The sequence below is a fragment of the Podarcis liolepis genome (assembly GCF_965112155.1).
Source record: "Podarcis liolepis genome assembly, chromosome: 13".
NCBI classification, from domain to species: domain Eukaryota; kingdom Metazoa; phylum Chordata; class Lepidosauria; order Squamata; family Lacertidae; genus Podarcis; species Podarcis liolepis.
Genome location: NC_139573.1, coordinates 48,250,386 through 48,273,865, shown reverse-complemented (window position 1 = coordinate 48,273,865; position 23,480 = coordinate 48,250,386). Strand labels below are relative to the sequence as shown.

General features: G+C 47.9%; 1 protein-coding gene across 6 annotated transcripts in view; it reads left to right on the top strand.

The window, feature by feature from the left end:
- Positions 1-23,480, top strand: part of ADAM11 (ADAM metallopeptidase domain 11) — an 84,104-nt gene that overhangs the window by 56,322 nt on the left and 4,302 nt on the right. For 3 of the 6 annotated variants that reach the window (XM_083470448.1, XM_083470447.1, XM_083470452.1), the window contains 11 exons: positions 234-305; positions 1,189-1,281; positions 4,333-4,413; positions 4,755-4,805; positions 6,096-6,159; positions 9,775-9,874; positions 10,031-10,150; positions 10,480-10,648; positions 11,209-11,323; positions 12,564-12,654; positions 15,763-17,847. In XM_083470448.1, coding sequence (XP_083326574.1) covers positions 234-305; positions 1,189-1,281; positions 4,333-4,413; positions 4,755-4,805; positions 6,096-6,159; positions 9,775-9,874; positions 10,031-10,150; positions 10,480-10,648; positions 11,209-11,323; positions 12,564-12,654; positions 15,763-15,808 — 1,002 coding nt within the window. In that variant the 3' untranslated portion in view covers positions 15,809-17,847. Of the gene's footprint in view, positions 1-233; positions 306-1,188; positions 1,282-4,332; positions 4,414-4,754; positions 4,806-6,095; positions 6,160-9,774; positions 9,875-10,030; positions 10,151-10,479; positions 10,649-11,208; positions 11,324-12,563; positions 12,655-15,762; positions 17,848-23,480 lie in introns of those variants that run through there. The other 3 variants (XM_083470451.1, XM_083470450.1, XM_083470449.1) reach the window with 2 other exon arrangements.

The following is a 23,480-nucleotide window of genomic DNA, read 5'->3' as shown; positions in this document are numbered from 1 at the left end:
ATTTAGTTTATGGAAGGATAACTTAACAAAAAAATGCCACTTCCATCTCTACTCTAAAAGCAAGCCTCCTCTATTCCCTCAAAATGGGGCCATGAAATGGGGGGGGGGGGTCAGTTTTGGCCTAGTGCAAAAAGGAAGTGGGGCGTAGAATATCAAGGTATACATGCAAAATGAGAAGATGGCTTGGAGGCCGCTAAAGATTTAATCTCTTCTCTGCCCCCCCCTTGTTACAGCTCCTTGATCCCCCTGAATGTGGTAATGGATTTGTAGAGGCAGGAGAAGAATGTGACTGTGGGTCTCTGGCGGTAAGTGTCAAGTGGGGCTGAAACTGCCATGTGGGTGGAGGTGGGGTTACGGGGGAATGGCATTGCTGGACTTGGGCCTCTTATTCAGTCCTGCCTTCTGCATGCTTATGAGCTCCTCATATTATTTCAGGAGGCTGGGGTATTTCAGGAACTTGGTGCAAGACACAATCCTTGGCATGGGCAGCTGACTGGGGCTCCAAAATATCTGGAGAGCACAGACTTGTGGAAGGTTATCTGCCATAGAGGGGGGACAGTAGATAGTGAGTGGGGACAGAAAGTAGTGGTAAGGTAAAGGTAAAGGGACCCCTGACCATTAGGTCCAGTTGCGGACGACTCTGGGGTTGCGGCGCTCATCTCGCTTTGTTGGCTGAGGGAGCCGGCATACAGCTTCTGGGTCATGTGGCCAGCATGACTAAGCCACTTCTGGCGAACCAGAGCAGCGCACGGAAACGCCATTTACCTTCCTGCCGGAGCGGTACCTATTTATCTACTTGCACTTTGACGTGCTTTCAAACTGCTAGGTTGGCGCACCTGTGTCCCTGAAAGTAGTGGTAGAGGTTAGGAAAACAGACGAGGCAAAGGTGAACACACATAATGTCAGTGTTTATCTTGTGGGCCCCAGACCCTGAGGTTACTGTGCCTTTAAGGCCAAGAAATTGTACCTGGAAGATACTGCATCACTAAAGCACTGAGGTGGAGACTGGGACACATGGCAAAATTCTCCTTGGAGGAACCTGGCAGTCTCCAGTCTCAACACAAATGGCCCAGTTCAGAATTCAAGGCACCCATTGTTAGACAGGGTTTGTTCCAGCTCTGATCCAAAATTCCCAGCGAAGTTAACACCTGGCTATTCTCTTTCTCTCTCTGCTTTGCCCCCTTGAAGGAGTGCTCCAAAGGTGGGGGGAACTGCTGCAAGAAATGCACATTGACGCACGATGCTATGTGCAGTGATGGCTTGTGCTGCCGAGGGTGCAAGGTAAGTGGGTGAGATTGGCAGCAGTGGTGAGGCGGGCGGGGGGAGGTGTTCCCACAGCTATAAGCTCCACTCAGAGTCTCCTTGGCACTAGTTTCAAGCGAGGCACCTTTTTAAGGAACTCTGCAGCAGATGAAAAATCAGCTGTGCCTGTGGGCGTGCTGCAAACTAGGCCAAAGCACAGTGGGCACTGCCCATGTGAGGCATGGATTTTTATTGCACAATTGTCTGTGGTTTTCTACAAAATAAATCCAGGCAGATAAGGCATCATACATCACATGCATATCATACATACACACATCATGCATGTGTACGCATGTGTATGTGACACACTCCTCTTCCAGGTCATTAGTCTACTCCACAACTGCTTAGCTTCAGCTGTCTTATAGAAGCTTCTAGACTATTCACAGGGACTGAACCCCAACATGTTGTGTTGTGTTGAAAAAGTCCAGCTCTAAGTATTACTGTGGGTCCTAGGCATGAGGTGAGTCTTTCTGCAACCACTTGACTCTTTGGGTGCTTCCAGACTGTCGCTATTTTTGGCCAGGATTCAGTCACTTCCTGGCAGATTCAGACAGTGGCATAGCGTGGGGGGCTGGTTGCCCTGGGCGCATTTTCTGAAGGATGCTTGACTAGGTGCCCCTACAACAGCCATCGGAGCCTGACTCTGGAGCTGTGGAAGCAGCTTCCTTTTGTGCAGCTCCACTTCCGGCTCAGGGGAAAACCAATGCTGTCCAAAGTTGTAAAGACTACGGAGAGAATAATTGGGTGCACTCTTCCCACCTTGGATCAAATCTACGCTTCCAGGTGCCATAAGAAAGCTGCCGAGATAGTGCATGCCCCGGAAATGATCTCTTGCAGCTTCTGCCTTCTGGAAGAAGGTACAGGGTTATAAAGACTAGGACTAGCCGCCTGAGAAAAAGTTTCTATCCAAATGCGATTTTGGTTTTAAACGCAGTGTAAGGTAGTCTCTATGGGAGTATATTGTATTCAATTATGGGGTACAGTGGTGCCTCGCAAGACGAAATTAATTCGTTCCGCAAGTTTTTTCTTCTTGCGAGTTTTTCGTCTTGCAAAGCACGGTTTCCCATAGGAATGCATTGAAAATCAATTAATGCGTTCCTAGGGAAACCGCCTTCAGACCAGGTCCGGGGACAGTCTGTCCCCCGACCTCTTCTGAAGGCTGGGGGGGGGACAAGGGCTTTTCTTCCCACTGCCAGCCTTCAGAAGGCTGTTCTGAAGGCTGGCGGTGGGAAGAAAAGCCCTTCTTCCCACCTCCCGCCCCGCAAGCTCCGGGGACAGGAGGGCTTTGCTGCCGACCGCCAGCATTTTAAAAGCCCCTGCTGTCCCGGGGCGATTTTAAAATGCTGGCAGGCGGGAGCGAAGTCTCTGCTGTCCCGGGGAGATTTTAAAATGCTGGGGGTCGGGAGCGAACGCTTCTCTGCTGTCCCAGGGAGATTTAAAATGCTGGGGGTCGGGAGCGAACGCTTCGCTCCCGCCCGCCAGCATTTTAAGATCGCCCGGGGCAGCGGAGAAGTCTCAGCTGTCCCGGGAAGGCAGGCGGGGGGGGGAGCAAAGACTTTTGCCCCCCGCCGGCCTTCAGAAGAGGTCCAGGACCTCTTCTGAAGGCCGGCTGTGGGCGAAAGTCTTTGCTCCCGACCGCCAGCAATTTAAAACAGGTCCCCGGAGATTTCCCTATGGGCTTTCGTCTTGCGAAGCAAGCCCATAGGGAAATTCGTCTTGCGAAGCGCCTCCAAAACAGAAAACCCTTTTGTCTTGCGGGTTTTCCGTCTTGCGAGGCATTTGTCTTGCGGGGTACCACTGTATCAGAGTTTTTAGGGGCTAACCAGGCTGGGATAGTTGGGATAGCAGGCTTGTTGGTTTTTGAATGTCTGATGTAGATTTTTTTAATTTCGTTGTTCTGTATGGGACAATGACAATAAAGATTATTGTATTGTACCTTTGACCTGGGGGTGAAGTGGAGAGTCGGTGGCAGAGAGCTGCCGCCCCTCTCCTGGGTTGGGGCACATGCAGCTACACAGCAGTGGAGAGAGGCTTCGGGTGCGTAAGGCACCCAGCCACGCCTCCTCCATCTCCCAGGTCAAGCCTGGCCAGAGGGGCAGAGAGAGGTTGCGGGCACACAATGTGCACAGCCATGGGTCCTCCACCCCCTGGGTCAAGCCTGACCGGGGAGGTGGGGTGGGGGAGGCTGCGGGTGCGTGAGTGAGAATGCAAGGTGGGCTGCAGCCAGCTCTCTTTGTGACCTGTGGTGGTGTATGGACACGCTCCGCCACTGGATTCAGGTTGCACAATGATAGTTGATTTGGTAGTCTTGCATGACAAACCCACTTCCCCCAAAGACTTTTTTGCAATAAGGAAAGTGTCAGGAAAATGCACTGGAATGTGTGGGATAACAATGTCACCTCACCTCCCTGCAATCAAAGCAGAATGAATTTTCAATAAATAGCCGGTGTTGTTTTATGCAAACAAACCTGGATGAACATTCGGTAAACAGATGTACAAGCAACTGCAGGAAGTTGCCAATGCTGCTTTCATTATTAAGTGAGATCACTAATGCAGCAAGCCATTCTGCTCCAGGGAGAGTGCAGACAATATTTCTCTTTCTGCACTGAGAATGGTTGGGAAAGGAGTGTTTGAGTAGACTGCGGAGCCTAGCTTCCCCTCACCTCCAAGGCCAGTGTTATGTACTGAAGTTCTCACCCTGGGCCAGCAGGGGGATACTGTAGATAGTTATGCAAATGAAGGATCGAAAGTGACGTTCAGTGATTGGATAGTTTTAGAAAGTTGTTAAAGTAACAAGGTACTGGAGCTCTATATAAGCAGGCTGACTGAGCCCTTAAGTTCAGTTCTGTTCTGGCTTCTGAATAAACAAGAGCTGTTTGAAGAATCGCTGTGTCGTCTGATATGTTCGCCCGCAACTTAACAGCCAGCACACTGAGCAAGAAATGTGGGAAGATGTTTCTGCCTGTTCCCTTTCCTTACCAGCCAGTATTAAATAACGCTTTTGCTTCTTTCCCATCTCGCACCCTGCAGTATGAGCCGCGGGGTGTAACCTGCCGAGATCCCGTGAATGAGTGTGACATCCCTGAAACCTGCACAGGTGACTCCAGCCAGGTGAGATGGGCAAGTTACCAGGCAAAGATCTGATCAGGAGGATCAGGAAGACGCACTTCAGGGTTCCAGTCAAACCACCTCCCTTTTGAACACCAGGAGATACCTCCTGCACCTCCAAGATCTGATTCTCTCGGGCTTTAATTTCCAAAATGAGATGCACATGAGCCAAATTCTGGCAGGAAGCTCTCAAGCTAATCTGGATGCCCTGTCCTCCAATCCTAGCTATGTGGAGAACTGGTTAATTTAGTGACTCTTGAGCTGTGAAGAATCTTGTCTTGTTCTATATTGAATATTTATGTTTGTCTTTCCCCTCTCTCTGTATTTTTTTCTTTGCTCCATAGTGCCCACCCAATTTGCACAAGCAAGATGGCTATTTTTGTGACAATGAACAGGTAAGGTTGGTATCTCAGCTTCGCACTTGGGTGTGATATCCCTGGCATTACTGCCAGTGAGGGGCATAGCTGCACCCATAGTCAGTTGCATCCATGTGCCTTTACCATGCGCAGGCTGGACAAACCCTGGTCAGTTCCAGCACCAGGGAAGGAAAGCAAGGGAATGAATGTATGGTTAAAGCTGTTGCACCCACTGCCAGAGAAGTGTGCCTGTGCCTTTTAAGGGTTGCATAGCGGGTGTAAATTCTGCTAGGCACAATTTCTCCTAGCAATGCACCACTGTGATAGGGGAAAGCCAGCTTTGGTGAAACATTCACTTATAGGCAATTCAGAAAAGTACAAAAGTCATCTCAGTGTAAAGACTGACACAGCCCACAGAAGGAGCTCACTGCTAGCTTCTGTTAGAAATAATAATGTCCCATGGAATGGAGAGGGAAACCGTATCTTTGTAGAGTGGCCATATATTGTACGGCTTGAGAGTAGGGAGGAAATCAAGAGTGTGATGAGTCAAGTCCCCTGAGCATGATGCAGCTTGCATCTGATTGTTATATTATCAGACGAAACTGATCAGCAGGACAGACCTTTATTTGTGTCTACTCCCTTCTGCTCTGAAAGCAAAAGCTTTTCATGCTGGTCAGGCTCCCAGTGTGTTAAGATTTCCTGGGAATGCAGCTTCTTGTCTCCCTAGCCATTAATTTATGCTAAAGGAAGTTTCATTGGCTCCAAATATGGAGAAAGGGAAATTGCTTGGGGAAATTCTAGTTTATTTGTAGTGACCCCAAATTATCCAGACCTCTGCTCTGTAGAATAGCTACTCTATGCAACCTTAGTACAGTGGTGCCCCGCAAGACGAATGCCTTGCAAGATGGAAAACTCGCTAGACGAAAGAGTTTTCCGTTTTGGAGGTGCTTCGCTAGACGAATTTCCTATGGGCTTGCTTCGCAAGACGACAATGTCTTGCGAGTTCCTGCGGGTTTTTTTTCCTTCCCCCCCTTTTTCTAAGCCGCTAAGCCGCTTATCAGCTGATCCGATCAGCCGATAAGCCGCTAATAGCGCTAATCTGCTAATCCGTCAATGGGCTTGCTTCGCAAGACGAAAAAACCGCTAGACGAAGAGAATCACAGAACGGATTCTTTTCGTCTTGCGAGGCACCACTGTACTGCAGAGACTTGAGGAGCTGAATTTGCACTCCCAGGCCCCATACATTAGAGCCTTCTATTTGTCCACGGAGGCATATGATCAAGTGAGGATCTTGTGAATCTCTAACAACTCTGACTTTCTCCTGCGCAGGGCCGGTGCTATGGAGGCCGTTGTAAAACCAGGGACCGCCAGTGCAGTGCATTGTGGGATCGTGGTAAGTAGTGCTCTTGGTCACTCAGATGGGTGGGGGATGCTGTAGCGAAGCCTGGTTTCATGTTGCCACTACGTCCCCATAACATCAGTGGGTGATGTATGCTGGCAAAAGGGAGGCACTAATGGCAGTGTTCTCGAAGCTACAAACATGAGTCTGACCAAACTGTGGGAGGCAGTGGAAGACAGGAGTGCCTGGCGTGCTCTGGTCCAGAGGGTCACGAAGAGTTGGACACGACTAAACGACTAAACAACAACAATGGCCGGGGAGGATGCGCAGGTAGAACTGCTTTGCTCCTGTTTTCCCAATGATGTGCGTTGCTGCTGCTTACCAAGATGGGGAAGCACAGGGTATTGGGAGCTTTGGTGTGGTGTGGGTGCAGCAGTAGGACCCATCCCTTCCTGCCGGTGTGCCTGCATCACACCAAGCTCCCCATCTCTGTAAGTGACAGCAATACGCAGCTTTGGGAAGACAGAACAGCCACCCTACCTGCATAACCCCACCAGGTGCTCTTCCTGAAGGCTCTTCCTGTGGCTTTAAAAGGAGCAGGGCAAGGAGGATGTATGCAGCTGTATCACCTCTCATTTTGATACCCACTCTCTTGCCCCACTGCTCTCTTTTGCTGGCAGTGGGGTACAGCTAGGGTGAGAGGCATATTGTTTGAGTTCTGGCCAGGAGGTTATAGACCTAGCAACCTTAGCTGGAGGTGGTTAATGGCTTGAGTCAATGAGGGACAACATAAGATGATCCTGCGGCCATGCCAAGGGCTGAAGGGCTGATGAGGGTTCAGTACCAGCAAATCACTGATGAACAGATAGCAGTATCCTCAGCCTTTCCTGTCATTGCCTCCCCAAGAGATGCTAACATGCAAAATTTAATTGCGAGACAGAGAGAGTGAGTCTTCAAACTCGTCCATCTATAGGCTAGTTTCTCAGTGATACCCAGCCAGTCTCTTTCTCTGGCTGGCTCTGATTCCATCTTGTATCCTGATTTTTCCAGTGCCAAGTCAAGAGCAGAGGGCAAGGGCTTTGCAGCATTTCACAACATTAGTCTAATGAAATAGTCAGGGCTACACCACAGCTAAAGACCAGACATGCTGTTCTTGTTTGGCACGATGTAAGAGGGGCTTAATTTGTAGTTAACATTCTGGGTTGCTTAAGTTGGATGCTCTCTGAAACTGGCACTGACTTGCAAAAAAAGCTTTGTACCAAGATGTCCTTGGAAGGCCTCCAATGGACTTGCAAGCTTGGTATACCGTAGTCCAGCTCCTTGTCCGATCACAGACCTATCCACTAGTAGCCTCACTTAGGTTAACACTTGCAATCCAGATCACAGTTCACAACATGCAGAGGTGACTGAGGAACAAATGCCCCTGAATGACTCAAGCTGCTGATTTAGACCAGTAAGTGCTATATCCTAAGAGGTGTCCAAAATCATTGATGAGAACTTTCAAGGTAGGGATAGATCATTCTGGGTTTGTAACAAAGAGGAACGTCGAAACAAAATAAAAAAAACTCCTTCCAGTAGCACCTTAGAGACCAACTAAGTTTGTTATTGGTATGAGCTTTCGTGTGCATGCACACTTATTCAGATACCACACGAAAGCTCATACCAATAACAAACTTAGTTGGTCTCTAAGGTGCTACTGGAAGGAGTTTTTTTATTTTGTTTTGACTACGGCAGACCAACACAGCTACCTACCTGCAACTAGAAAGAGGAACGTGTCATCCACAAATAAGGTGAATAATTCCCTGGGATTCCATACAATTCTGTTGTAAATAAAAATATGCCCTTTTCCCTTATGGGGTATCCAAGAGCCCATATAGAGTCCTTACATAGGTTCCCTATTGGTAGGAGAAAATAACAGAGGCCAACCAGAGAATATTGAGAAGCAAAGCAGCTAGTAAGCTTGATCTTTATTGATCTGTTGCAACAGGGTACTCCCCTCACACGCAGGAGAGGAAGAGGACCCCCAGAAATGCTGTGCAAGGGCTTATAAAGACTTTTGAAATTCCCATCCTCCAGATCACGACCACCCCCAGAAACATTATGCATACATCACAGAAGAGGTGTAACCTAAGACCACCCCTCAGATACATCCCCCTACATCACAGAAATTTAAATATTGTTTTTCTCCTGTTGTTGTTTATCTCCTGTCTAGCAGGTTACTTGATTGGATTTCCTGGGGAGCCTGGCCAGTCTTTTGTAGTGGTAAAATACTTATTTCCTGGGCCAGGTCACAGGCTCACACCTTATTCAAACACAGATTAAGACAGGATTTGTGAAGGAAGAGACAATGGGGAGGCTTTTCCATTTTTACCATGCAGAGAAACATTTGCTCAGTTTAGGACAGTGTTTCCCAAACGTTTTTGGGCAACGGCGCACCTGTTTACTGAAAAAAAATCTCGCGGCACACCACCATTAAAGCCCCACCCCGTGACGTCAGCGCGCAGCGTCACGCCGGGAGGGACGCACAAAAGTGAAAGTTTTTTCCCTCGGCAGCTCCTCGAAAGGCTTCTCTCAGCTGCGCTCACTCCGCCTCGGAGAGGATTTCCCCTCCGGTCCCATGCGTTCGTTTGGGGCATCGCTCCGGCTGCTCCCTCTCCCGCCGCGCAGGAGCGATGCCTCTCTCTGGCTCTCCCTCCGCGCAGGCTGAGGGAGGGAGGGAGGGGCGCGTGTGACCCGTCTCTGCTGGGAGACCAAACCCAGCGAGGCAGAGTCGCGCGGAGGCGCCCAGGCAGCGCTGCCGGCTGCGAGGAGGAGCGCCAGGCAGCAGCAGGAGGCGCGGCCTCTCCTCGCCGCCGCCGCCCCGCCTCTCGCCGCCCGACTCGCCCGCCTCCCTCCAGGCATCTCGCGGCACACGAGGCAACGTCTCACGGCACACTCGTGTGCCGCGGAACACCGGTTGGGAAACACTGGTTTAGGAATCAAAATGGTTCCAGGTTGGCTTTCCTGTGCTGATCTATGTACGTGTGGTTATGAACGTTGCCATATATCTAAAACCATAAAATTCCTATCACAATCCAAACCCTGGTTTTCCAAATTATGAAAGTGGAGAAGGGCAGAGCGAAGAAAGCAGCATCTTGACCTCAGTCGCCACAACAGTGGCAGCAAAATATACTGTCATAATCTGGTTAAACTGTGGACTATTCCGTTATGAAGGTTTGCCTCTCCGAGTGTAAAACTAAAACCCCAGATACCCAACCTGCTTTGCATTTGTCCTGCTGTTGTTAGATTGGGATCTTAGGATACTAGCAACATTTTTGGACAAGTAATATAAACCCCAAGGCCTCACCAGCTTTGAGTCTGGTAAAAAGTTGCGTTCCAAGGGCTGGGTCCATGGAGATCTTCCCAGTGTCACAGGAATAACTGAGTACTGTACTGCAAACTGCCGGTCATCTGAAGGCACCAGCGCCACCTTCAGACCTATGGCAGAATTACACCCTTCCTTGCAAAAGTTTTTTGAAGCAAAACCCCCCAGGGTCCTGATGAGCAGCTGTTCAGAAGAGTAGCTCTGTAGAGTAATGTAATGCTGGGTCAGGGAAGTATGGAGTCTATGTGTGTTATGTTCTCTGGTGTGTCATACCTCCCCTCTTCTTTTCCTCCCTGGGACTCAAGCTTCAGCTGAAAGGTTTTGCTACGAGAAACTGAATGTTGAAGGCACTGAGCGAGGGAATTGCGGGCGCGAGGGGAACCGCTGGGTGCCCTGCATCAAGCAGTGAGTAATCTCAGATTTCGCCCTTTCCCAGAATGCACTGTGTCCCCTTCCTACAATGCACAGCACCAGACCACCACACTACCGCAGCCGCCAAGCTGGTGCAAAATCCCTTCTTTATGTAGCTTATCTGGTTCTTTCTCCTCCCCCTGCACTCAGAGACGTGTTGTGTGGATACCTCCTCTGCGCCAACGTGACAGGCTCTCCGCGTATGGGCGAACTTCTTGGTGAGATCACTACCATGACTTTCTATCACCAGAAGCGTTACGTTGACTGCAGGTTAGTGGAGCCTCACAATCTAGATCCATCTGCTGTGGGGGGAGGGTTAAACACTTCCTCCCCGGGTGTTCTTTTCTCAGCAAATTAGCAAAGTCTGGCTGGCAGAGTCCTGCAGGCACACCACCACAACTTCCATGTGGATTGCAGGTGTCTCTCACAGTACATCATGAGATGCAGCAACAGGAATTGTGAAAAGAAGTTGCTGGTAGGCTCCTCTCCCTCCCCCATTATCTCCATCAGCATTGTAATTATAGAGCCTTGTCTCTTTCATGTGTGGGAGCAATGAAGTATTCCACCCACACAGTGGAACTATTCTTTTCCTCTCCTAGGGGCGGCCATGTTCAGCTTGTAGATGGCACGGATGTGAGCTACGTGGAAGACGGGACGCCCTGTGGACCCAGCATGCTGTGTCTTGACCACAAATGCCTTCCTGTATCCGCCTTTAACTTCAGCACCTGTCCAGGCAGCTGGGGTGGCCAGATCTGCTTTGACCACGGGGTACAACTTGCGAACAAGTGCCTTGCTCTTAGCATATGCTTAGCAGTACGGTCTGCACAGAGGCAACTATTGAGCCATCTGCTCCAGTTTCCTCCAGGGGCCAAGTCTTGAGGACAATGATTTTGAAACTGGAGGGTTGAGAGGGAGCCTCCTTTAGCCTTTTCTGAAGTTGGAAAGTATGGATCAAAATGGATGTCATCATGACCCAGTCCATACGTTTAATAATTACGTTCTATGAGTGTAATATGGTGTATTACATGATGGCAAAATCGAAAGTGATGGATGCATTTAATTTATTTGAGAATAATCTCATTCAGAAATGGTCTCTCCCCGCCATGGGGGAAAAGGCTAGAAAACAATGCTTTGGCTTCTTTTTTAATGTGGTTGGGGGATTTAAATTTGTTTTCCCCCTTTCATCTTGTAACTGTGTCCACGCTACCATAGGGGAAAGCAACTTGCTTCTTCCGAAAGCAGCCCAAGCGGGCATTTTTAGGATACTAACCAAACATCAGAAGAACATCTTCAAGGACCAAAGCATGCAGCTTCTTTGTTGGTTATAGGTCTGCAGCAATGAGGGCCAATGCATCTGCTATCCTGACTGGACAGGAAAGGACTGCAGTGTCTATGACCCCATCCCAGATCCAAAGCCCACAGGGGAGACAGAAAAGTACAAGGGTAAGTTTGCAGGTCGAGATTCTCTTAAAGGTGACCAGAAACTTACCTCATGCACTTGCAAATCAAAATTGCAAATGTGGTGGTCCTTAGACCAACATGAGGTCATAGCAGAGACCCTCCTCTGTGTTCTCTCTGAAGATCCCAAAGCACTTTCTCGAATCTGCTGTTGGCTTCCACATGCCTTGTTTTATTTATCACATTCTAGGGAGGAATACAAAAACATCAAACCTTTGGGAGAAACCTGAGTACATATTGAAATTGAAATACTTTATTGTCACTTGTACAACTTGTAAACAGCGAGATTACACGAGCACCCCCCACTCAGCTCTCTTAGTCTCAATTCCCCTCGTTTACTGATGCACACCCACCAAACCCGAAAGTCAGTTGCCCTGTTGTTATCTTTTCATTCAGCAGCCTAACAGCCCACGGATAGAAGCTGTTCTTTACCCTGTTGGTGTGACTAGTCATGCTTCTATATCTTCTGCCTGAGGGCAAGAGATCAAGAAAGTGCCGGCCAGGGTGTGAATCATCCCTGAGAATTTTCCTCACTCTCCTGAGGCAACGTTCTTCTGCTATTTCATCCAGTGGATTCACGGGACAGCCCATAATACCTTGTGCTGTATTCGCCACCCTCTGTAGGCACTTCCTATCAGATGATGTCAAACTAGCATACCACACCGTGATGCAGTATGAAAGGACACTTTCTATTGTTGACCCGTAGAAGGAGGTCATCACTCCGGTTCTTTTCTCCCACAGCTGTTTTTGGAAGACTGTCCCAGAATCATGCAGCTTCAGTTCTTTGAAAGCCACCTCTTATTTTGCTTGTCAATCTCAATGCTCAGATTAAAGCCAAGCGTTCTTACACCCACCGTTTTCTTTAAGCCTGCATTTCTCTCTTATCAGGTCAGACTGGCTGCCCCCTCTTTCTAATTCAGGCCCTACCTAATCCGGGCTCTGTCAGTCAAGTACCCATATTGTTGGACCTCCCCTTTTCATAGGAACATGGGGAGGAAGCTGCCTTATACTGAATCTGAACATTAGTCCATCTAGCTCAGTATTGTCTACACAGATTGGCAGCATATCTCCTGGATTTCAGACTGAGGACTCTCCCAGCTCTACTTGGAGATGCTGGTGATTTAAATGAGGACCTTCTATATGCAAGGCAAATGTTCTGCCATTCACCTATGGTTGTAACCTCACAATACGTATATATATATATTTGTCCCCTCTTCCTCTGCAGGTCCCAGCGGAACCAACATCATCATTGGCTCCATCGCTGGAGCAATCCTGGTGGCGGCTATCGTCCTGGGAGGCACCGGATGGGGATTTAAGTAAGCAGCGTGGACTTGCGCATGCTGTGCCGTTCAAATAGTGCTCCCCTGCACTGTTTTGCCTGGGGGGGAGCTCTCTCGCATGTTCTGCTCCAGGTGCCCTTTGTAGTGAGCTCCTTTGGTGCCTGCACTCAGCTCTGGGGAAGGGGGGGGGCGTTGAGCTGAGGCATGTCCCACCCCCCTACCAAGTTCAGCTTTTGCCGTTTTTCTCAGGGTGGATTCATACGACCACGGTTTTCCGGTGGCGTTGTTGTGGAAAGGCCACTTGCTAACTCCTTCACTTGGTAGTGTAGGGAAGGGACGGCGCATTCCTGGGGGTGGTCCGGACATTTGCCTGGACTGGAGACAGGGATCGGTCTTACCTGATGGATCGACACCCTGTGGCCAGTTCCTTCTCTGCAGAACCTTCAGTCAGAAAAGGAGGAGCCGGGGATTGATCTGAGAGCCTGGTTAAGATTCCTCCCCTGCCCTTCAGAAGACTCCTCAACCATCCCAGGAAGTAGCCTTCGGTGCAAGGGGAAGGGTGGCAAAGGAAGGTTTGCACATGGGATTATTGCCATGCAAAATGGGGTGCCGACTGGTAGTCTGTATCCACCCTCAGACAGATAGGGGTTGGCTGCAGCAGGGAAATGTGACAAGCCTGGGCTGCAGGCTAAGGGAAAGCAGAGAAAGGCACCAAGCCTCGGAGAATATCAATTGATGGAGGCCTTTTTGACTCCACCTCCAGCCCAGTTGTGGCCGCAACTTTAGAGAGCATTTCAGGTCTGCTCCTGAGCCCACTTGTCAGACTTACTCTTTAACCCTCAATGCATTTTGCACGGCGCATGTTATGGAGAACGGAAGGCACCCTCTTGTGTAGAGAGCCACACTGGGAGTGGTGGGGATGGGGGCGGACTGATGTGGTGAAGCCCAGCTCCTGATGCATGGGGGCACACCAGAACAAAACGTTCACCATGTATGATGTGTTAAAATTGCTTTCCGGTGTTACTTTGCCACCTGTAAAGGCAGAATATGAATTGGTCTTAGGGAGCTTTCAAATGGAATCGGTTACCGGGCTGGGGTACACTGGTACAATTGCAGCTTTTGATATGCCATTAGCTTTCCATCCTGAACCATTTCAGGCAGTTTGCCTGTACTTGCAGCAGCTGGAGCAGGATCTGTGTCCTGCCCCCGCATGAACATGGGCTTGTAGGAGTTTGGGAGGGCTGTAAGTGCTGTCATCTCCCACCTGAGCAGTGGCGTAGCGTGGGTTGTCAGCACCCGGGGCAAGGCAAGTAATTTGCGCCCCCTAACCCATGGATTTGCGCCCCCTAACCTGTGGATTTGCGCCCCCTAACCCTAACCCCCAGATGTTGCGCCCGGTGCGGCCAGGCCCCCCTGCACCCCCCACGCTACACCACTGCACCCGAGTTCTTAAAAATCTGTCTTAGGAGTGTATGTACCTGCACACCTTTAACTGCCACCAGCATTGCTCTGAATTGGGGTCTTCGCATCCTCTTTAACCTCTGTCCATTGCCCTCTCACCTAACAAACCGGGCTTTTTCACCCAGTTGACCTGCAGCATATTACTGCGGGGGAAATTTGTGGGTCCAGCACCCTGTGGTTTTGCTTTGGGTAGAAGGGTCACTTGGCGTTAGGTCATCTAGACATGGGCTTAGCTACAGATCACTGTCTGCTTTGGGAGGGTGGGGCTGTTTGGGGGGAAGCAGTTATTCAGCATTGGGGACTGGGGGTTAATGGCAGCATTCAGGAGGTGGGCTGACCGGGGGGGGGGGCTGCTGGTGGTGTTGGGGTAAACAAAGAATGTATTGGGGAGTCACACTCTTCCTCTCTGATCCACACCAGGCTCCCTGTTTGATGTTCTGCATGGACTGACACTTGCATGAGTGAAAGAGGAGTGTCTGAAATAACAGTCGCATGACTCAAAATACTGGCTTTAAGGAGATGGTGGCTGGAGGGAGGGGGTGTTGGCATGGAGGTGGGATGGAGGACAATAGAGTCCGGAAACTTGTGGCAGGTGCCATCTTCTACTAAGCAACTTCCGAAGGCACGAGCTGCAGGGACCTCAGAGTTGGCTCCTACAAAGTGAACTGTAACCCACTCAAACCCCCACCCCAAATCTCCCCCACCCACAAAAATAATTGCTGATATTTGTATGTTGTATGCGCCTGCCTGTCTACACTACTGCATTGGAAAGCAAGGCACAACAGACCCAGCCAAACTGCTGTTCTGGACGCTGGGATGAGGGAGAGAATGGGGAGGGGTGGAACGCCCTCTTGGCCCTCTGGTTTCTAGCTAAAATAGCTGACCACCTTCTCCCCAGGTCTGCAATTTCTTCTCTGGAATTACGAGCACCTTCAAGTCTCTCTCTAACACATTCCTCGGTTATATACTTCTCAAGCATTTTGAATTGTTGTTTTTCGGAGCTTTTCTTTTTTTAAAGGAGAATATGCCATGAGATGATCAAAATGTGCTTTGAGGAAAGGGTTGGTGGTCATATTCGGATTCTTTCCTTACTAGAACTATGGGGTGAAGGTGGTAAGAAAAAGAAAAGGGTGTGCCTCAGCAGAGGGCCCAATAGCACGAGGCTGAAGGAAACCATAAAACCTTTGCTGTGTGGGAAATCCCCTCTCCTTAATATAGTGGCAGCTTTGATCACATTTCTTCTGTTCTCCAATTGCTACCTGTTTTTAAGGTGCTCCTTTAACTTGCTTCTGAGGGCTAGAAACATGCTTTAAGAAGCTCATACCCAATATTAGAAATTCAGCACAAACATTGACTTTGTACTTGAGGCCCTTGTGCGACTAACTTGTGTGCTGCAGGGGAGATCCCGGCAAATCTGTTCCTCCTTTCTTGGCCTTCCCAAGGCCCTTTTAAAGTTCCGGCAGGAGCTATGTCAGCTAAGAAGAATAGTGGTGGTAGATCTCTGCACAAAAGCTGTCCTGGATGGTAAGGAAGATGTTGCATGCGTGGCTGGGTTTTGCATTACCGACCATGGCATGCGGCACGAAGACTTGAGGCAGTTAGGCCACGGTGTACCCAGCTGAAGTGACCTGCTAACCCCCGTCCCCCTCTCTCTCTTTCCTTCTCTCTCCTCGGCTTGCAAAGGAACATTCGCAGAGGAAGGTATGATCCGGCTCAGCAGGGCATCTAAGCACCACCCCTTGCCGCCACCCCCTTCATCGCTCATCCCCTCCATCCCATCCTCCGCATCGCCTTCATCCCGCACTCCCCGCTTGCAATGATCATGTGGGTGGCTGAACCAGCTCTCTTGCGGAGGCCCCTCTCGACCAAGAAGATCTCATCTGCGCCATCGCTTCTCTCCACGCATCCATCAGTGCCGGCATCAGCAACGCTTTGCTCTCCATTCCTTAGTTGGCTTGCGGGAGGAGGGCCTTTGGGCAATAAGCAAAACGCATCTGGGCTTCTTCTCCCTTGATTGTAAGGATTCAGCCATCTAACACATCAACAGACCCTGCTCTCAAATATTGGATGATAATGTTGAGGTGCTTGATGTTAACCTTGGCCCTTGGTCTCTAAGGCCCACGTTTTGACATGTTACCTTTCCTTATCTGATGTGGTAAAGTCCCCCTGAGAGGATTTTACCCCCCTTGGTTTCACTGTGAGGAGTTCTCATTTTGAGCAGGCCCTCATGGTGAAAGCAGGTATTTATCATGAACTGTGTTTGTTCTGACATGGGAAAAAGGGCTCTACTTTCAGGAAACCCTGTGTTGACCTCTCCACCTCACCATTACATGTAAACCAACCACTGTATTTTCTGTGCTCCCCCCATTCTGTTAAATGAAAGGATATGCGCCATATTTTAGCACACATACAGGCCCTCGCATATTATACTGAGTATTTGCAGCCCTGAGATATTAAACCCGCCCAATAAACCTACAAGATAAACCATTATTCCTGGAGAAACTGAGGCCAAGAGAGTGCAACTTGACTAAAGCAGTCTGTGAGTAGCAGATATTTAAACCCAGGGGCCCCGAGGCCCAATGCTGTAGCAATGAACTTCACACACACGTTTTACTACCCATATAGATATCTGTGTTTGTGCATACACACCTGCCCCAAGTATATAATTACCTGTGGGATATGGGGACCAGGGCCTTTTGTGTGTCCCCTCCCTCAATACATGAAGCATTCGGTTTGACCTGAGGCCCCCATAACATGCAATGCTCCATTAGTAGTATTTCAGTGGTAGTTTCTGACCCAGAGTAGCCCTGGAGGCTTCAAAGGAAACTGCTCAGGTGCTTTCCTGCTCAACATTGCTTCCTGTGCCTCTGGGATGTTTCCACTTGTAAGGGAAATATACCGTATTTTTCGCTCTATAAGACGCACCAGACCACAAGACGCACCTAGTTTTTGGAGGAGGAAAATAAGAAAAAAATAAATCTGAATCTCAGAAGCCAGAACAGCAAGAGGGATCGCTGCGCAGTGAAAGCAGCAATCCCTCTTGCTGTTCTGGCTTCTGGGATAGCTGCACAGCCTGCATTCGCTCCATAAGACGTAACACACATTTCCCCTAACTTTTTAGGGGGGGAAGTGAGTCTTATAGAGCAAAAAATACGGTATATGGTTATCCTGTGTGGCAGAAACAGCCAGGGGAGGGCCATTTTGAATAGGAAAATGGCCAGTTAAGAAGCTCCATTAAGGCAACCCTCAAAACTCCTGTTCTCAAGTGGCTGCTTTTATAGGGATGAGGTTGGGGGAATGATAAAACCATACAACCAAATTTGCACATGCTATACCTTTCAAGCATATTCTTCCCCTGAAAGAAATCTGGGCACTAGTCTGTTAAGGGTTGCTAGAAATTGTAACTCTGTGAGGGGTAAATTATAGTACCTAGAATTCTTAAATGGGGGGAAATGTGCTTTTAGTGTGTTTTAAAGTTATAGTGTGAATACAGCCTGTGTTGTGTACAGCCAGAGTAGAGAGGACCCACTCAAGCAATTCTTTGCTGCCATTTTTTGAAAAAGGAACATCTTAACTCACGGGTGCTGGGTTTACTTGTGTGCAACTGTATGGACATTGGCTGTGAGTTAGCCTAAATATTCTGTGTACGGCTCGGACTTCTCTGCCTGCCATGTATAGAATGTAAACCTTATATAAATATGGGTCTCGTCAGGACCCACACAGTTAGAAAAACTTCATTGCAACAAAATACACCACCTGGTCCAGCCAGGAGGTCTTTCAGCAGATTCATTTGTAAAGTTGTACAGTGGTACCTCAGGTTACATACACTTCAGGTTACATACGCTTCAGGTTACAGACTCCGCTAACCCAGAAATAGTGCTTCAGGTTAAGAACTTTGCTTCAGAATAAGAACAGAAATCGTGCTCCGGTGGCAGCAGGAGGCCCCATTAGCTAAAGTGGTGCTTCAGGTTAAGAACAGTTTCAGGTTAAGAACTGACCTCCGGAACGAATTAATTACTTAACCCGAGGTACCACTGTAGTATGCTATAACTTACCATAGACCTAGACATAAGCAACAACAAAGGCCTAGTTCTTGCACACAGAAAGTAACGCAACTTGATCATATTGAATTGCAAGACGGGACTAATGTGATTCAATGCCCTCTATACAAAAAAAAAAAAAGGAAATTTCCCCGCATTTAAAAAAAAACAAAAAGTTAGAGGAAAGGCTTGGCTTGAACAGTTAACCCTGACATACTAATATTCCATATGCACTCAAAGGGGTATGGAGCAGTATGCAGAACTGGACCCTAAGTTGCAGTATTCAGGTATTACAAGGACTAATGGCTAAGTGCTCATTAGTATTCCCTACCATGGTAGGTGGCAAATTTGGACCTTTGAACATATCACAAAAGCCAGTGATAGCAAAATAAGGTCTTCTTTTAAATCAGTATGATTACCTCGCCCATTAACATTCACATAGGAACAAGCTCTCACATCTGGCAACTCAGTGATTTCCCTTTCTGAAAAACCATGAATATCACTTGGAACCTGGTACCACCCTAATGGGGAGAAGAGATCTGCCCCTGCTGTGTGCTATAAGAGACACATCCATGCTTATCTGCTGCTGTCCATCCATTGTGTATTATTTTTGTGAATGTGACCTGGCAATCTCCCTTGGCATTCCTCTCATTTCATGGCTTCATTGTTCTTTGGAAGTTTAAAAGAGCCAGGAGTTTGGGAGCTAGGGGTGGAGACTGTCCTCTGTGGGTGGAGACTGAGCTGGAACAGATTCACACACATATTAGGTTGAACAAGGTAATGATGTGATTAAGTGCTTTTTCATTCAGCATAGTAAGGTAAAGGGACCCCCTGACCATTAGGTCCAGTTGTGGCCGACTCTGGGGTTGTGGCGCTCATCTCGCTTTATTGGCCGAGGGAGCCGGCGTACAGCGTCCGGGTCATGTGGCCGGCATGACTAAGCCACTTCTGGCAAACCAGAGCAGCGCACGGAAACGCCGTTTACCTTCCCGCCAGAGTGGTACCTATTTATCTACTTGCACTTTGACGTGCTTTCGAACTGCTAGGTTCGCAGGAGCAGGGACTGAGCAACGGGAGCTCACCCTGTCATGGGGATTTGAACCGCTGACCTTCTGATCGGCAAGTCCTGGGCTCTGTGGTTTAACCCACAGCGCCACCCGCGTCCCTTTTCAGCATAGCAAAGAGAGAGGTAAAAAACCCACCATGTTATACGTTGTGGCAATGCGGCTCTTGTTTCAACTGCTAGCACCCAGTCATGGAACATGTCAAGTAGTAAAAAAAGGAATGCACCAATGGCCACATGCAAAGTTCATTCATTTCATGGAATCGTAGAGTTGGAAGAATTATATGAGTCTATGTCCCCAGCAGTTATCTAGTCCAGCCCCCTGCAATGCAAAAATCTCAGCTAAAGCATCCATGACAGGTGGCCAAACTACCACTAGTAAAAAAACCTCCAAGGAAGGAGAGTCCATAACCTCCCGAGGGAGACTGTACCACTGTGAAACAGCTCTTGCCATCAAAGTTCTTCCTGAAGTCTAGTCCGAATCTTCTTTCTTGTGACTTGAACCCTCAAGAGCAGGAGAAAACAAGCTTGTTCCCTCTTCCACAGCCTATATAAATTTATTTTCTTACATTTCTGTCCCACCTTTTTTGCATCATGGAGCCAAATGAATATACATGAATATAGCACATGCCCAAAGGCACATGCTGGATTATTAGGGAGGACTTTCAGGAAACTTTGAGCGTGCACATCGGAACCTGTGTGATAATTTGTAGTCATATCACATTGTAAATAAGTTTTATTATTATATGGATATTGAATCGATGCTGCCATCTGCCCTGTGTAGGGTGCTGCCTTTATTATTTGCAGGGCTTAATTGACAGGCAGAAATTCAATAGGCGCCGCCTTCAGCACAGAGAGGTGAAACTGCACCTGCTGAACGAATGTCCCTGTCATGCACAGGAGCCCTGCCAGGCAGTGGTGCATTTGGAACAGGACTTTAGGGTAGAGGTCCAAGGGCTAATGCTGCAAAAGGCCCCCAAAATACAGTGAAGTGAAGCACACTACCATCTAAAACATGGGTTGGCAAACTAAGGTCCGCGGGCCGGATCGGGCCCAATTGCCTTCTAAATCCGACTAGCGGACAGTCTGGGAATCGCTGCGTGGATCACCAGCGCATGGATAACCAGCGTGCACGTTCTTTCCCTCCCTCTCCCTCACACGGCGCCTCCTCCCTCCCTCCCTCCCTCCTGGCTTCTCCCTGCCCTGCCTAGAGGAGGAAGGGGGGTGGGCTTTGTTGGTGCCAGCAGCAGCAGCAGGGCTCAAGCGGCAGCCATTTTAAGCAGCCCCTCTCCGGAGCCCTTTCACACGCCACTCATCATCCCGCCGCCACCAGCCCCTGCCGCTCACAAGACACAGGGGCCGCAGTTGGCTGAGTACCCCTCTTGAGCAGCCACCAGTTAAAGCAGCCCCTCTCCGGAGTCCCTTTGCGCACCGCTCATCATCCCTCGTTCATTTCCCCCCAAAAAATATAGTCCAGCCCCCCCACAAGGTCTGAGGGACAATGAACCGGCTCCCTGCTGGAAAAGTTTGAGGACCCCTGATCTAAAGAGCGCGCGCGCGCACACACACACACACACACATACACATCCATATGAACATTAAGCCCAGAGTCTTACGATTACTGCACCACAGCTGCCAGGAAAGAAAAGTGAGCGCCTTATCCACGATTTCTCCTGATCAGAGCAGGCAAAGGGGAGTATGTGGAAGGAGACTGTTCTGTGAGATATGCAGGACTTGGGACATCTAGGGCTTTTAAAATATAATAATCCACACGTTGTGTGTAGGGATTGCAAATCAGATTGTATTTGTCACTTTGGTTACAGTAGCAATGAGTTTTCAATATATTATTTCCCCAACCACTCCCACAGTGTGTCTCCATGCTTTTGTGCTATAATTGCTGCACAATATCTCTCTCCTAAATTTAACATTTTGAAAATGTCAAAATTCAGGGTACAATCGGAGAATGCTTTCTAATTCCCAAAGGAATGAGCTTTGTGCAAGTTGCATAGCTGTGGCTGACAGACACAGAATCAATAAAATATGTGAAAGAAAGGTTAACTACGTTTTTAAAAAATGGTATACCAAATTCAGTTTTATAGGGGTACTTTAAAAGCAGAATATGATTATGGACTTAAAACTAAATTTAAAGTTGACAGGAGTCCCCTGCACAGAAAATTAGCAGGTGACTCTCTGTCTGCCATGAAGATAAATGTTAGGCAAAGTGTCACCCACGTAATTTCTGTGAGTCAAAGGAGTGGAGGTGGTGATCTTGAATTCACTGTTTTGCATCCTGTGTTTCTAAATCCAACAACATACACCACAGAATATTACAAAACAAAAAATTAAAATAATAATTAGGGTGGTGGGTTGTTGTTCTTTTGCAAATTTTAGACATTAAATATTCCCTTGAGAATTTTTATTCTGTTTAAAGCATACTAGCAGCAATAACCCCTTCTATAGAGTTAGAAAATAGATACCGTATTTTTTGCTCTATAAGACTCACTTTTTCCCTCCTAAAAAGTAAGGGGAAATGTGTGTGCGTCTTATGGAGCGAATGCAGGCTGCGCAGCTATCCCAGAAGCCAGAACAGCAAGAGGGATTGCTGCTTTCACTGCGCAGCGATCCCTCTTGCTGTTCTGGCTTCTGGGATTCAGAATATTTTTTTTCTTGTTTTCCTCCTCCAAAAACTAGGTGCGTCTTGTGGTCTGGTGCGTCTTATAGAGTGAAAAATACGGTAATTGCACCTATTAGACTGAAACGGCTTAAGAGTAGATGCTTAACAATAAAATCCTATGTTAATTCAAAATTGAGGTATAGATGAATCAGTTTCAATTTTTGTTTATCATTTTCCCAGTCTTAAAAAATCAGTCCAACCCATTTTTGTTTCAGTTAGTGATTTTTTTAATATATAAAAAAAGCTTCCCTCAAAAATTGTCAGAACCTTTGCATGCAGTTCTCCTAATAGAAACATTTTTTTGAAAGTTATTTTGTCTAATGTAATGCTAAATTAGGAAAAATTGCTTGCAGTTTTTAAAATATATGGATTTGATGCATACGTGCCCCCTAATAGACACATTTTTATACAAATCTTTTTAGTTGGAGAACTGCCTCACAAAACGTTCAAATTTGGTAGCTCTGCTTCTGTTTGCATAGTTTCTGGACCTGTGAATTAGGGATATTTGCATTAAAATGCAGAGTGAACCAGATTTTCATCCCTGAGTCCCTCAAAGTTCAATGGACTTGTTCTGTTAGAAATGTGTTAACCGCAGTTGTAAATTACTAACAGTTTTAGAATTCTGAAATGGATGTCATTCTCTGCCTTGGGCCCATAATGGGAGAAGCAAATAATTTCTGTTGTGGCAGAAATCTTGTACATGGTACAAGATAACTTGATTTCTTCCTATTTCCATAACACCTGCATTGGAAAAAACAACTTGAATTTGTAAAATGGCAAATGGTGCTCATGGCAACAGCATTAATAAAAAAAAAACCCAAGACAATCCCTTTGCCAACCCCTGCCCCCTATCATGGCAAAATCTAATATTTGCTGGTATCACCAAACCAGCAGAGGGGCCCACTGCCCTGACGCTTCCACTATTTTCACTTTCTCCAGCTGTTTTGGGACTACAACTCCCATCATCCCTAGCTAGCAAGACCAGTGGTCAGGGATGATGGGAATTGTAGTCCAAAAAACAGCTGGAGACCCAAGTTTGGGAAACACTGATCTAAAATGTGTGAGAATTGCCAGAATTTGCACATCCCAGTTAAAGGGCCCAATGAGAGTGCATTGCTTGAAGTCCCCACAATCTTGGCGTCAGCATTGTGGGTTGGGAAGCAGTGAATCATGAAAATGGTGGTTAGGTGAAGCCTTCGTTGGTGACCCAATGTCAAAAATAGGCCCCCTTTGTACAGGCTGGGTGAATCCTATTTATCACAAAGGCATTTCAGAGCATTGCCAGACATTCAAACCGACTTTGGGAGTTCCGTTTCTGTATTAATAATAATTATTATTATTTATAATTTGTACCCCACAAAGACCAAAAATACACTAAGATGTCACACATTAAAAACTTCCCTGAACAGGGCTGCCTTAAGATGTCTTCTAAATGTCAGGCAGTTGTTTATCTCTTTGACATCTGATGGGAGGGCGTTCCACAGGGTGGGCGCCACTACCGAGCAGGCCCCTGCCCTGTTCCCTGTAGCTTTGCTTCTCACAATGAGGGAACCGCCAGAAGGCCCTCGGCACAGGACCTCAACGTCTGGGCAGAATGATGGGGATGGAGATGCTCCTTCAGGTA